We start from the raw sequence: 13,170 nt of genomic DNA on the forward strand, positions 1-13,170 counted from the left end.
CAACTCCTTCCCGTTACTTCATCCTTGAAGAGAGGAGAGCCGGCTGGGGAAAGTAGCCTAAGGATATTCAGCTACCTCTAGCAATTTGGGCTGGAAAAACCACTCCCATCAGGATTTCCCTGGCTTAGTTTCCCCTTTGTAGACCAGGTTACCCCAACTTTGATTAGGAAGCAAGGACCCAAGAGTCATCCTTGGTAGTATGGATAAGCTCATGCTGGCTTCTGTGCTCATGGGGTAAGCAGAGAAACCCAGCCCAAGTGTTGGAAGGGACTAGAATGCAATCATATTCCTTAGCCAGCTCAGACTGGAAGAAGTTTCTCTATTTGAGCTAGATTGAAAGATGGGGGTTCACACAGAAAAAAGGAATATTACATTTTAATATTAATGCAGCATTAAAGTTAATTTTCATTATACAATTATATTGAAATATAATTTCAATTATACAATTATATATAATTATACAATTGGCATAATCTTTTATCTTATTTGAATCTCACCACAACCTTGTGGGGTAGGTATTCTTTTACAGATGAGGAAACTGAGGCTGAGAAGTTAAATGACTTATCCAGGTCAGGAAAAATTCAAATTCAGATCTTCCTGACTCCCAAGTTCAATACTTGTTATGCTGTGATCCCTAACTGTTATGTGTAGAAGAGTCAGAGTAACTAGAGATGATCAGGATGAATAAGAAAAGATTTGGGGCACGGAGGAGTATAAGGAGGGAATGAAGGAATGATAATTTTCCTCAGCTATTTAAAGGACTGTCATGTGAAAAGGAGATTAGATTTATTCTGTATAGCTTATGACAGAGCTTGGATGAATGTGCATAAGGAGCTAGTTTTCTGTTCACTGAAAGAATGAACTTTACAATTTAGAGATATCTGAAATGGATTTGTGCTAGACATAGTGATATACACTTAAAATTCTTGCTATTGGGAAGGTTAAAATTAGGGTTAAGGAAGGTAGGTGGCACAGTGGACAGAGCACTGGGCTTGGAGGAAGACTCATCTTCATAAGTTCAAATCCAGCCTCAGACACTTAGGGTATGACCCTGGGTAATTGCCTTCGGTTTCCTCATCTGCAAAATGAGCTGGAGAAGGAAATGGGAAATCACTGCAGTTTCTTTGCCAAGAAAACCCCAATTGAGGTCACAAAGAGTCATACACGACTGAAACAGCAACAACCCCAAAATTAAGGTTGGTGATGGCTCATGCTCAATATTTTTGAGCCCACTGTTGTCAGTACTATAGTTTGGCACCAAAATAGTGAGCTCTCAGGAGGAGAGAGCCTAAGGAGGCAAGAACTGGCCCATATCAGAAACAGAACAGGTCAAAACTTCCGTACTGATCTGATTAGTGGTGGTATCAAACAATCTAGCCTTAAATGTGTATTAAACACATATCATGTGCCAGGCACTGTACAAAATACTGGGGATACAAAGATGCAATAGATATTTCCTGCCTTCAAGGAGCTCACAATATAATGGCTATCAGCTCAGAGCTGGCCACTCAACTTCCAGCCTGAGCAAGAGAGAACTAGTCCTCCCCAAAATGTATTGGACTGTTCTCTCTGTCTTTATCTCTCTGTCCCTTTCCATATCTCATAACTGAAAGTGTTCAAGAGAAGCCTGATTATCAAGGATAAGGAGAATTTCTGTAGGCTGCATTAGAATCTCTTTAAGATCTTATTTCTCTGCATGAGTTTATGTTGTGATATTAAGATTTAATTAGCATATTTTGGCACAAAAATAGCCTGTTGTAGTGAATAAAATGTACCAGCCCCAGGGTCAGGAAGATCTGGGTTCAGATCCTACTTTGATTCCTACTTGTTGACCCTGGGCTACTCTCATAAGTTGCCAAGCAGGTACAGATCTGTACTGGGAAGAGGATTTTCTTCTTGGTAAGTTCCCTATACTGGTTTCGTAAACTATCATAAACAATCATAAACACAAATAGTCCTTGGTACATGGTTTTTTGTTTGTTTGTTTGTTTTCTGTCACTATTTTCAATTTCTCACCAAATAATAATTTGGCCCAAATTTTTGATATCAGAATGAAGTTTGGCAGTTGGGTCTGATGGTTCTTTAAGTGTATTAATATAATCTTGCTTAAGCAGTGCAGAGGACTCTAAAGTGGCTGCTTGAGTGCTTTCTGGTTTTTTGATTAATTGTGACATGAACAGTATGCATTTTTTCTTCCTCCTTTCTCGACCGAAGTACATTAAAAAAGCTGCTTTTTGTTGTTGTCGTACAAAGTATAGAGGAGCTCAGACTTGAGTGCCAAGACCTTGAGTTGTTTGAAGTTGTTCCTTCACTGGAATGTGACAAAAAGAAACCCTAAAAGTGGAGGCGAGGGAAATAGCTGCATAGTGATTAGACTTGCTCCCCATCATCCTATGCTGCTCATTATACACCCACCCTGTTCTGTGGGCTGCAGCTTTGCACATACGCTATTGTTCAACATACGTGAACCCATCAAACTCCTGTTGTTTGTAGATTACAGTTATTGTCATGAGTTTGCATCAGTGTAGAAATAGAGAGGGCAGTGAGGTGGTGTGGTGGATAGAGTGCTGGACTTGGAGTAAGGGAATTTGAGTTCAAATCCAGCCTCAGACACTTACTAGGTGTTTGACCCTGGGCAAGTCACTTAATCCTGTTTGCCTCAATGTCTTTATCAGTGAAATGAACTGGAGAAGGAAATGGCAAATCACTCCAGTATCTTGGCCAAGGAAATCCCAAAGAGGGTCACAGAAAGTTGGACATGACTAAAACGACTCAACAACAGAGAGGGCAACTAGGTGGTACAATAGATAGAGCACTGGGCTTGGAATCAGGAAGGCTCATCTTCATGAGTTCAAATGTGACTATAGAAACCAACTAGCTGTGTGACCCTGGACAAGTCACTTAACTCTGCCTCAGTTCCTTATCTGTAAAATGGGCTAGAGAAGGAAATGGCAAACCACTCTAGTACCCTTGCCAAGAAAACCCCAATGAGGCTCACAAAGAGTCAGACACGACTGAAACAGCTCAACAAAAATAGAAATAGAGGGTGTCACGGAAACTGAAAGCAAAGTAAGAAACCTTTGACTTGAGCAGACTCTGCTTCAGAAGCTGTCTTTCCCCTGAACTTGCTTTGATTAGCGTAGGATGTTGCAGGTTCCTCCTTCCCCCCAGTTTGACATAAACATGAGGGGATGAACCAGAAATTATAATAATTTCTAGGATTCTTAAAACATTAGACCTACTTGCAATTTATTTTCTTCATAATGCACCTGAGGTCTCCAAGTGAAGTTTATAAAATATAAGTATTATTAATGTAATTTATTTCAGTTCAGTAATGAAGGTACCATGAACACGAATTCTTTGAAACTCGTCATTGCCTGCAATCTGCAGCTCAGAGCACAGAAATGTGCTTTTACTGTATTTGATCCTGTCCTACTGTATCCTTTCATTCTGTCCATTCTAGCTGCATTATTTGTTCCTGTTTTCTGATAATCTTCTAAGTTTTTGAACATATCTTTTGAAAAGAATGAAGTGAATTACAATTGTCTTTTCCCATAATAAAGTCAGTTTGGGGGTCATATTTCTTGCTTTGGCTATATCTTCTTTTAAGGCAAAACTTTTACCTCAAAAAAAAGTTTGAAAAAAATGCTTCTTTCATGTGTCCATGGATCCATGAGAGATTTCAGAGGGTCCATGAGCTTAGACGGAAAAAAATATTTTTAACATAGCTTACTTTTTACAATCTCTTAAGAGAAGTTTAGCATTTCTTTCCAATTATTTTATGTATAAAAATCCATGATTCTGAGAGTGGGGCCACAGGTTTTGCCACTGCCTAATGCAGGGGTGGGGAAGCTGTGGCATTGAGTCCCCATATGAGACTAGAGGGACACCTAGAGGTCCGCAAGTATGGCCCTTTGACTGAATCCGAAGGTGACTTCCCATTCTGCAAATGGATAGATCTCCAGATCCAATGATCTCCATCTGGAGGCCATAATAAATAGAGACATATATGAATAGATGAAAAGCCATAAAACAAAAATATGGGCAAAATGTTTATTGATTTGATTAAAAAGCTCCTAGAAATGGAGCTGGAAAAATGCCATACCATAAGCAAGAAGGGTATTTTTACTTTTTTCTTTCTGTCTTCTATTGATTTGAATGAAAACCTTAATTTTATTTACAGACGAGTTACGTGTTTAACAGATTTGCTACTGGATTTATTAAACAGAATTCTAGCATTTTTGTTTACAACATTTCACTGCTACATTTCAAACATATCAGAGGAATGGAAGCATACTTTCCCGAGACCTCTAGTATTAGCAGCCTGTTTTGTTTTAATTTGGAATTTGCCTATTAGTGCTTCCATAATAGAACCAAATTGAGCTGCACAGAGAAAGAGACAGAGGAAGAGAAAGGCAGACATACATAGAGAGACAGACACACAGAGAGAAAAGAGCCTATTTCATGTTTTTTCAAGGGTACTTTATCTTCTTGGTTTCCTTCCAAAAAAAGGAAAAGTTATAATATTGTGGCAGAATTTTGATGCCCCATTAAATATGTTTTGGGAAAGGGCATCTTCTAGCATAACAACAGGTCCTTTGTCAGGTTATTCTGCTTGGTCAATTCAAAAGGAGCTTTTTTGCAAATATGTCTACCCCTCTGACATGTCATCTTTGAAGAGTGTCTTTAAAACCTCAGAGTTATTTTCTGTCCTTCTCTAAGTCTGATATTTTGAAAAATGCCATATAGTACAGGCAAAAAGTGTGATAAGTCATTTTCCTCCTATAGGGAACTGGTACTCTTTTGTATTCTCAGTGCTGAGTTCAGTAAGGGGAGTAGGGGCTTAATAAATGCTTATTGTCTGATGGATGTGAAGGCTCATTCATAGACAACTTGTTGGAGTTGGAAGGAACCTTAACAATCTGTTTGTCACACCCTTTCATTCGATGGATGAAGTAACTGAGGCCCAGAGTGGTGTGAATTATAATAATAAAACTATCATTCATATAATGCTGTAAGGATTACAGAGTGTTTGTCACATGCTACCTCACTGGATCCTCACAATAGCTTTGTGAGGGAGTTGCTGTTATTTTCCCATTCCTGTTAGAGAATTAGAGGAATCAAGTGACTTGCCCAGATACAGCTAGTGTTTGAGGCAGGATTTGAACTCATGTTTTCCTGACTGGACTCCAAATTCGGATGTCTGTCCACTGGACCACTTAAGTCTCAGATGACCAAATCTAGTACTTTCTATATTCCCTGTCTTAGGAAGATCAATGAACATTTCTTAAGCACTTAGTACGTGCTAGGCACATGCTAAGAACTGATGATAAGTAAAAGCTGGTCCATGCTCTCAAGGAGCTCATATGTAGATGGGGGATATAACATGTAAATAACTGTGAAGGCAGAGTTTTATTTTAGATGTCTCGTTTAGATTTAAACACAAATCTCTAAAACTGACAAAGAAAAATACTTATGATCCTGGAATCATAAAAAATTCTCCTAGTTTGAAAAGTCTTGGTAGTGTGAAGAAAGAAATATCAGTCAGTAAACACTGATTAAGCACCCATTATGTGCCATATACTGTGCTAAGTGCTGGGGATACAAGAAGAGGCAAAAGGTAGTCTCTGCCCTCAGAGTTCATGATTTAATGGAAATAGCTAGCATTTCTATAGTGCGTAAGCAGCAATAATATCTCATTTTACAACCCTGAGAGATTGGTGCTATTATTATCCTCTTTTTACATTTGAGGAAACTGAGGTAAACAATTACATAACTTGCCCAGGATCACACAGCTAGTGTCTGAGGCTAGATTTGAACTCAAGTCTTAACTCCAAGTCCAGCACTCCTCTTGATGTGGGTTGACCTTAGTGTGTAGTTCAAGCTACTGGAAAACTTCCGTTCATTTTCTTGTTCCTAAATATAATGGCAACTAGGTAGCAACATAGTGAGTATAGGGCTGGATCTGGAGTAAGGAAGAGCTAACTTCAAATCCAACCTTTGGACACTAGCATTGTGACCCTAGGAAAGTCACTTTACTCTGTTTACCTCAGTATTCTCATCTGTAAAATGAGCTGGAAAAAGAAATGGCAAACCACTTCAGTGTCTTTGCCAAGAAAACCCCAAAAGGGGTCAAAAGAGTCAGGCATGACTGAACAGCAGTGACAGAAACAAAAACATTGAAAGTCTGGGGAGTGAGAGTAGGAGTGTTCAAAGACAAGAAGATACTCTGAGAATTCATTGTTATGGTTATCTGCTGCACTATGTGACTCCTTTTTTCTGTAGTTGTTTTGTTTGGAAAATGCAATTAGCTTCAGCAATTTTTGACGTTTCTTTCCTCTTCCTGTTGTGGGTTTTTTTTTTCCCACTTGGATGTGTTAGCAATTACAGGAAAATTGGAAAAATATTCTTTTTTTCTCCATTCTCTCCCAGGATTTCCTGCTGCAGATTTTTACTGTGTTTCGAATACTGATACGGCCTGAGATGTTTCCAAAAGACTGGACTGTCATGCGCTTGGTTGCTAACAAGTAAGACACTTACGTGTTGCTTATAAATACAGTTTTCTGTTCAGGGGAGAAGAGTGTATGAAAGGATCTTCTTGAGCTCTCAAATTACTTTTCACTGTCTTCCCATTTCCCCATATTAATTGATCTGCTAAAGTAAGCATGACATATTGGGAAGGCATTGTGGTATATGGGGAAAAACGAGCCTATGCACAGGGTGAGAACTGGTTTTAATATGCACTTGCCTAAGTGGTCTATGTATATATTTCCAAATCCTCAGATAAAGGAGTGATAAAAGCTTTTGGACTATAGAGCTTTTTATTAGACATGCCCAACATGGCTTCAGTTGCAGCATACATTTATAGAAGCAGACGTGTTAAAACTTTGCAAAGTAGCAAATCATATAATATGGCATAATGTATTTTAAATAACTGCAGAAATAGTGTTGACAGTTCCAGCTTTTCTGTTTTTGCAGACAAATCAGGAGTGTTGCTGCAGCCCTCTTTAGGGCCTGGAATATTTAGTGTGATATCGTGAGAAGAATGAAATTCAATTTCAGTTCAGCCACAATCCAGGGTCCTGCATTTGTAGGTAGTGCTTAGCACAGTGCTGGTCTATACTGGGGGCTTAAGAAATGTTTATTGATTGGTTGACTTTAATCCCATATGATCCACAAATCTAGATGGGAAAGTCAGTAACAGAAACAAATGCTGCTTCTTTGCCCTCTTTAGGATAAAAAAATTTTAAAAAAAATTTTTTAAGCCAGTTTTGGTAACCAGTACTTGGGTTTGAGTTTTTGTTTTTTTCTCCTGAAGGCTAATGAGTTATTTGCTTTAGCTGTGAATGCAGTTCAATTCAACAGATATTTATTAAATGCTTCTCACTTATAAAGCCTTTATAAAGTGTTAGATGTAGAAAGACAAAACCCAAGGAATTCCTGCCCTCTGGGAGCTTATAGTCCACCAAAAATTAAGTGGTTAACCAAAGGAGTTACAAATCAAGTGGCTCTCAAGGAGACTCAGCCTTTGAGTAACCATACAGTTTTTTAGGCTTATTAGTTTGTTTTTAATCTGGGACTAGCATTAATATTGCTAGATCTGACCTTCACTAATATGTCGCAGTTTTCCTTTCTTTTTAATTACTCTTGTATCTTGCAGTTTTCCCCAACATACAGATTTTTTAACATTTAGATATATTTTTCGTCAAATGAGAAGAAAACTTAGATGACACTTCTTTAATTTAAATATCCATGTAAAACATGACTCAAAATATAATAGCTGGTATTTTGTCAGAAATTCATCCTCAGTTCCTATCATTATGGGGCAGCAAGGTGGCACAGTGGATAGAATATGAGCCCTGCAGTCAGGAAGACCTGAGTTCAAATCCTGCCTCAGATATTTACTGGCTGTATGACCCTGGCAAGTCACTTAACCCTATTTTCCTCATCTGTAAAACGAGCTGGAGAAGAAAATGGCAAACCACCCCAGTATCTTTGCCAAGAAGACCCCAAATGGGGTCATAAGGAGTTAGAAATGACTGAACAACACAGTTCTGTCATGATATTATTACATAAGAAATGCAGTTGGTGCTGATGAAGGTCTGGTCCTGCAGGTCCAGCCTATCATCCAAGAGATGTTAGGTGTCAGTTGCAAACTGCTTCATTCTATAAGGTGATCAATACTATGATTTCAGCAATTCTGACCTAGAAACTACCTTTGCTCCCCCCTTTCTACAAGGCATCGTACATGCTTCTTTTCTCATCTAACTCTTCATTTTAAGAAGGGGATTTCCCTTTGCTGAGTTTCTCCAGCATGGATATTGGGAGACGCGGGAGGGACATGGCATAGCCCTAGGTCAGAGGATCTTTGAGATGGATGTCTGTTTGGATTGTGCCAGTAAGATTAATAATACTTAAGGTATATATGCAGTTTAAGCTTGTCTTTCACTACTACTAACTCCCTTAAGGACCCACTTGTAAGCTCCTTAAGGGGAGGGGCTCTCCTTTGCATCAAATACAAATTTATTTCATTTGATCCTCACAGCAACCTCTTGAGGTAGATGCTGTTGGCCCCATTTTAGAGCTGAGGAAACTGAGGCAGGTAGAGGTTAAATGACCTGGCCAGGGTCACAGAGCTTGTAAATATCTGAGGACGGGTCTTCATGACTCCTATAGAACTATTGCCCATACCTTTCTTTAAATCCTCTGTAATGGGTCTACCCAACCTTTCTGTGGGCATGCCTCTCGATCTTTTGGCTTTGTGTGGACTCCATTAGCACGTGTCTATCTAGATGACTGGTCTGCTTCCTTTTACATGCGTGCGTATCTTTGACAATACACTTCACCTTGCTCATTCTCTTCATTGGTATCCTGTTACAGCCTACTTCTAAGCATCTCGTATGCATATCCTAGACTCTCAATCAATGAAGCCTTCTCTGAATTTCCAAACTTAAAAACAATCTCACCTTCTTCAAATCCTTCACCCTCTTTTGCAATTATCATACTTCTGCCAGAGTCGCGTGCGCGCGCGCGTGTGTGTGTGTGTGTGTGTGTGTGTGTGTGTGTGTGTGTGTGTGATTTATTCCTCCTCTCCCTACCCCATGATCAAGTAAGTTCCTTGAGGAGAGACTCCCCACCAAGTCAAATCAGTGCACATTTATTAAGTGCCTACTGCATTCCAGGCATTATGCCAAGCTCTGAGACAACAAAGAAAAGCAAAAAAGTAGTCTCTGTTATCACAGAGTTCACAGTCATATCATATTTCCTTTGGATACTCAGTGGGTAGCAGAATGCCTTGTAGCAGACTTCATGAAAGTGTCTTGAAATGAATGGGATGCAGATTGAAAGTAAACTGAGGGTGCTTGGTAAATGTAATGGTGAAAGAGAAATCAGTGGCCCAAGTTGGTATAGGAGGAATATAATGGAAATTGAAATTAAGCAGCAAAAATACAGGGCATTTTAGATATAACCATCTCCCCACCCTTCCCTTGTGCATATGCTGGGGTATTAAAATAAATCATATTATTATGTATTGGGGGGGGGAGGCAGGTATAAAATGCTTATGAAGACATACCTATCACTGAAGAAAATGAAAGGTTTTTTTCTCGTTAAGAATTGGCTTGAAAGCTTTCCTTCGTAGTTCATCACTGTTTTATTCCTGGAGATCACTGTGCTTATTTTAGAAAACTTTATGAAATCGTTGACTTAGAACTACAGGGAAACTTAGATCATCTAGTCTAATGTCATAGTCTTGAGAAATTTACATCTAGCTCAGTATTTTCTCATTCTAACCACTGTGTACAGGTATGTTTGGCTTTACAATGGGTCTTTCATGGTTTTAGTTTCAATAACCTGAAAGTTTTGGCTTGTGATAATCACAAATCAAAAAAAATTCTAATTTAAAATCAAATGGCCCTATGAACACATACATCTGATTCTAACATGATGTGAATCTGTGTCTATTCTGACAGATAAGGAAATTCAAGCCCAAACAGATTATACTGTTGAGTTATCAACATTATTATGTTGAGTTATAGGCAGTTGGTGGCACCATGCCTAGAGCACTGGATTTGGAGTCTGGAATATCTGAATTCAAATCCTGCCTCAGACACTTACTAGCTGTTGACAAGTCACTAAACCTCAGTTTCCTCATTTGTAAAATGGAAATAGTAACAGCACCTACCTTCCAAGGCTGATGTTGTGAAGTTCAAATGAGATAATATATACAGTGTTTAGCAAACCTCAAAGCATTACATACATGTTACTGATTGCTATGATTGTTATTTTGTGGGTGACTTTCTCAGGGTCACACAAATAATAAGAAACTGTAAGCACAGGTTCCATGAATCCTAAGTGTAATATTCTCTCCAACATACTGTACTACATTGAATATATCAGCTATACATGTACATATAATATATATGGAGGGGTTCTTAGAGATCATCTAGACCCACACCCTCATTTTACAGATAAGGAACTTAAGGCCCAGAAAGGTTAAGGAATTTGCCCAAAGTCACAGAAAGTAGCACATCTAGAATTTATGGTCTAGACTCAATGGTGTTCAATAATTTAGGTATGGGGAGTCATGACCACTTTCCCTGCTCCTCCTACGCACCCAACCTTGAAGAGTAAGCCAAATCACTAAAAAAATAAGTGTGTCACATTTAAATACATAAAGTATATTATACTTTTGTAATATATTTGGAAAATGAGCCACATATAAAGCAGTTCTTGGTACATAGTAAGCACTTAATAGATGATTATCTATTCCTCTAACAGAGAGAGAGAGAGAGAGAGAGAGAGAGAGAGAGAGAGAGAGAGAGAGAGAGAGAGAATGTGTAGGGATGGATAGAGAAATATATATGCCTTACAATGAGATCTGAGAAGATAGTAGTGAGAATGTGGTTAATGTGTAAATCCAACTTCCATTCCACTTATGAAGGCTTCATGAAAAAAAAGACACCAAGACTGTTTAGGAAAACAAAAATGTTAGTTTAGTCAAAGAGGAAAATCTATGACATAGGGAGAAAAATAGGTCAGAGGCGTGATGAAATGGGGCAGCCCCAAAGGAAAACATATACCTAGTATTTTGCCATTTCTGCCCAATGGATCTGGGATGTTTTCTACTTCAAAGATCATGCCATTGTTAATGTTTCCCCTTTAAATTCCCTCCTATGTCATCAGCAAATTCAGCTTGCTAATTAAAGTGAAAAAAACTTTTTTTTTTGGTGAGAAAATTATAAGGGTACACAGTTTTGGGGCAAATTTATCATTCCATTTTGTCAGTTTCTAATTTTTTGCCACCACAAAAGTAGTTGCTATAAATATTTTTATACAAATACGTCCATCCCCTGCCCTTTTTAAAAAATGTCTTTGGGATACAGACCTAGTAGTGGTATTGTTGGGTCAAAGGATATGCATGGTTTTGTAGCCCTCTGGGCATAGTTCCAAATGCACTCTAGAATGTTTGGATCAGTTTGCAACTCCACCAACAATGATGTCCCAATTTCCCCACATCTTCTCCAATATTTGTTATTTTCCTTTTCTATCATATTAGCCAGTCTGATAGGTGTGAGGTGGTACCGAAGAGTTGTTTAAATTACATTTCTCTAATCAGTACTGATTTAGAGCACTTTTTCATGTGGCTGTAGTTAGCTTTGATTTCTTCTGAAAACTGACTGATCATATTCTCTGACCTTTTGTCAGCTGGGGAATGACTTGTATTCTTATAAATTAGACCCAGTTCTCTATGTTTTGGAGAAATGAGGCCTTTATCAGAGACACTATAAATTTTATTTCTCAACTTTCTGATTTCCTCCTAATATTAGCTGCTTTGGTTTTGTTTGTGCAAAAACTTTTCAATTAAATATAATCAAATTTATCCATTTTATATCTTGTAATGCTCTCTCTTGTTTAGTCATAATTCCATCCCTTATACATAATATGACAGGTAAACTATTCCATATTCCCCTAATTTACCCATGGTATCCCCTTTTATGTCTAAAACATGTAGCCATTTTGACCTTGTCTTGGGTATGAGATATTGGTCTATACCTAGTTTCTGCCAAACTTTTCTATTTTCCTAGCAATTTTTGTCATATAGTGAGTTTTTATCCCAAAAGCTTGTGTCTTTGGGTTTAACACTAGATTACTGTGGCTATTTTCTACTGTGTATTATGTACCTATTCTGTTCAACTGATCTACCACTCTTATTTGTTAGCCAGTACCAGATTATTTTGATGATTACCATTTTTTAATGCAATTTGAGATCTGGTATGGCTAGACCACCTTCCTTCACATTTTTTTTTTCATTAATTGCCTTGATATTCTTGACCTTTTATTCTTACAGATGAATTTTGTTACTTTTTCTAGCTCTTTAAAATAGTTTTTTTGGTAGTTTGATTGGTATAACATTGAATAAGTAAATTAATTTAGGTAGAATTGTCATTTTTATTATATTGGCTTGACCTACCCATGAACAATTAGTATCTTTTCAGTTCTTTAGGTCTGACTTTATTCATGTGAAAAGTATTTTGTGCTTGTGTTCATATAGTTCCTTGGTTTGTCTTAGTAGGTAGACTCTCTTATTATTTTATATTATCTACTGTTACTTTAAATGAAATATCACTTTCTATCTCCTGCTGCTGGACTTTGTTGGTAATGTAGAGGAATGCTGATGATTTATGTTGGTTTATTTTATGTCCTGCAACTTCATTAAAGTGTTGATTATTTAAGCTAATTTTTTAGTTGTTTCTCTAGGTATATCATCCTAACATCTGAAAAGAATCATAGTTCAGTTTCCTCATTGCTTATTTTAATTCCTTCAATTTCTTTTTCTTCTCTTATTGCTGTAGCTAGCATATCTAGTGCAATATTAAGTAGTAGTGGTGATAATGGGCCTCCTTGCTTCACCCCTGATCTTATTGGGAAAGCTTCTAGCTTATTGGGGATGGTATTTCCAATACTATAGTTTACAAGCCTTATGATTATGAGTTTTTATCAATTAGCCAGGCTTAATTAGTTTCTAATCAGGAGTATTAGTAAGGTGTTATGATAAGGCATTTTGTATAAACTCTCCCCCAAAAGTCTGTAATGTACTCTTCCACCAGTACCTACAGAATCCAGGCAAAAGTGAGCTCAGACTTCAAGAGCACATGGCCAGAGGACTAA

The 13,170-nt window shown here is 37.9% G+C and overlaps 1 protein-coding gene across 7 annotated transcripts in view; it reads left to right on the top strand.

The window, feature by feature from the left end:
- DOCK4 (dedicator of cytokinesis 4) overlaps positions 1-13,170 on the top strand; it is a 537,022-nt gene that overhangs the window by 431,076 nt on the left and 92,776 nt on the right. For all 7 annotated transcript variants that reach the window (XM_072653018.1, XM_072653019.1, XM_072653025.1 and 4 more), the window contains one exon: positions 6,433-6,527. In XM_072653018.1, the coding sequence (XP_072509119.1) occupies positions 6,433-6,527 (95 nt within the window). The remainder of the gene's footprint in view (positions 1-6,432; positions 6,528-13,170) is intronic.

This window comes from Notamacropus eugenii, chromosome 3, assembly GCF_028372415.1.
Source record: "Notamacropus eugenii isolate mMacEug1 chromosome 3, mMacEug1.pri_v2, whole genome shotgun sequence".
Classification (NCBI taxonomy): Eukaryota; Metazoa; Chordata; class Mammalia; order Diprotodontia; family Macropodidae; genus Notamacropus; species Notamacropus eugenii.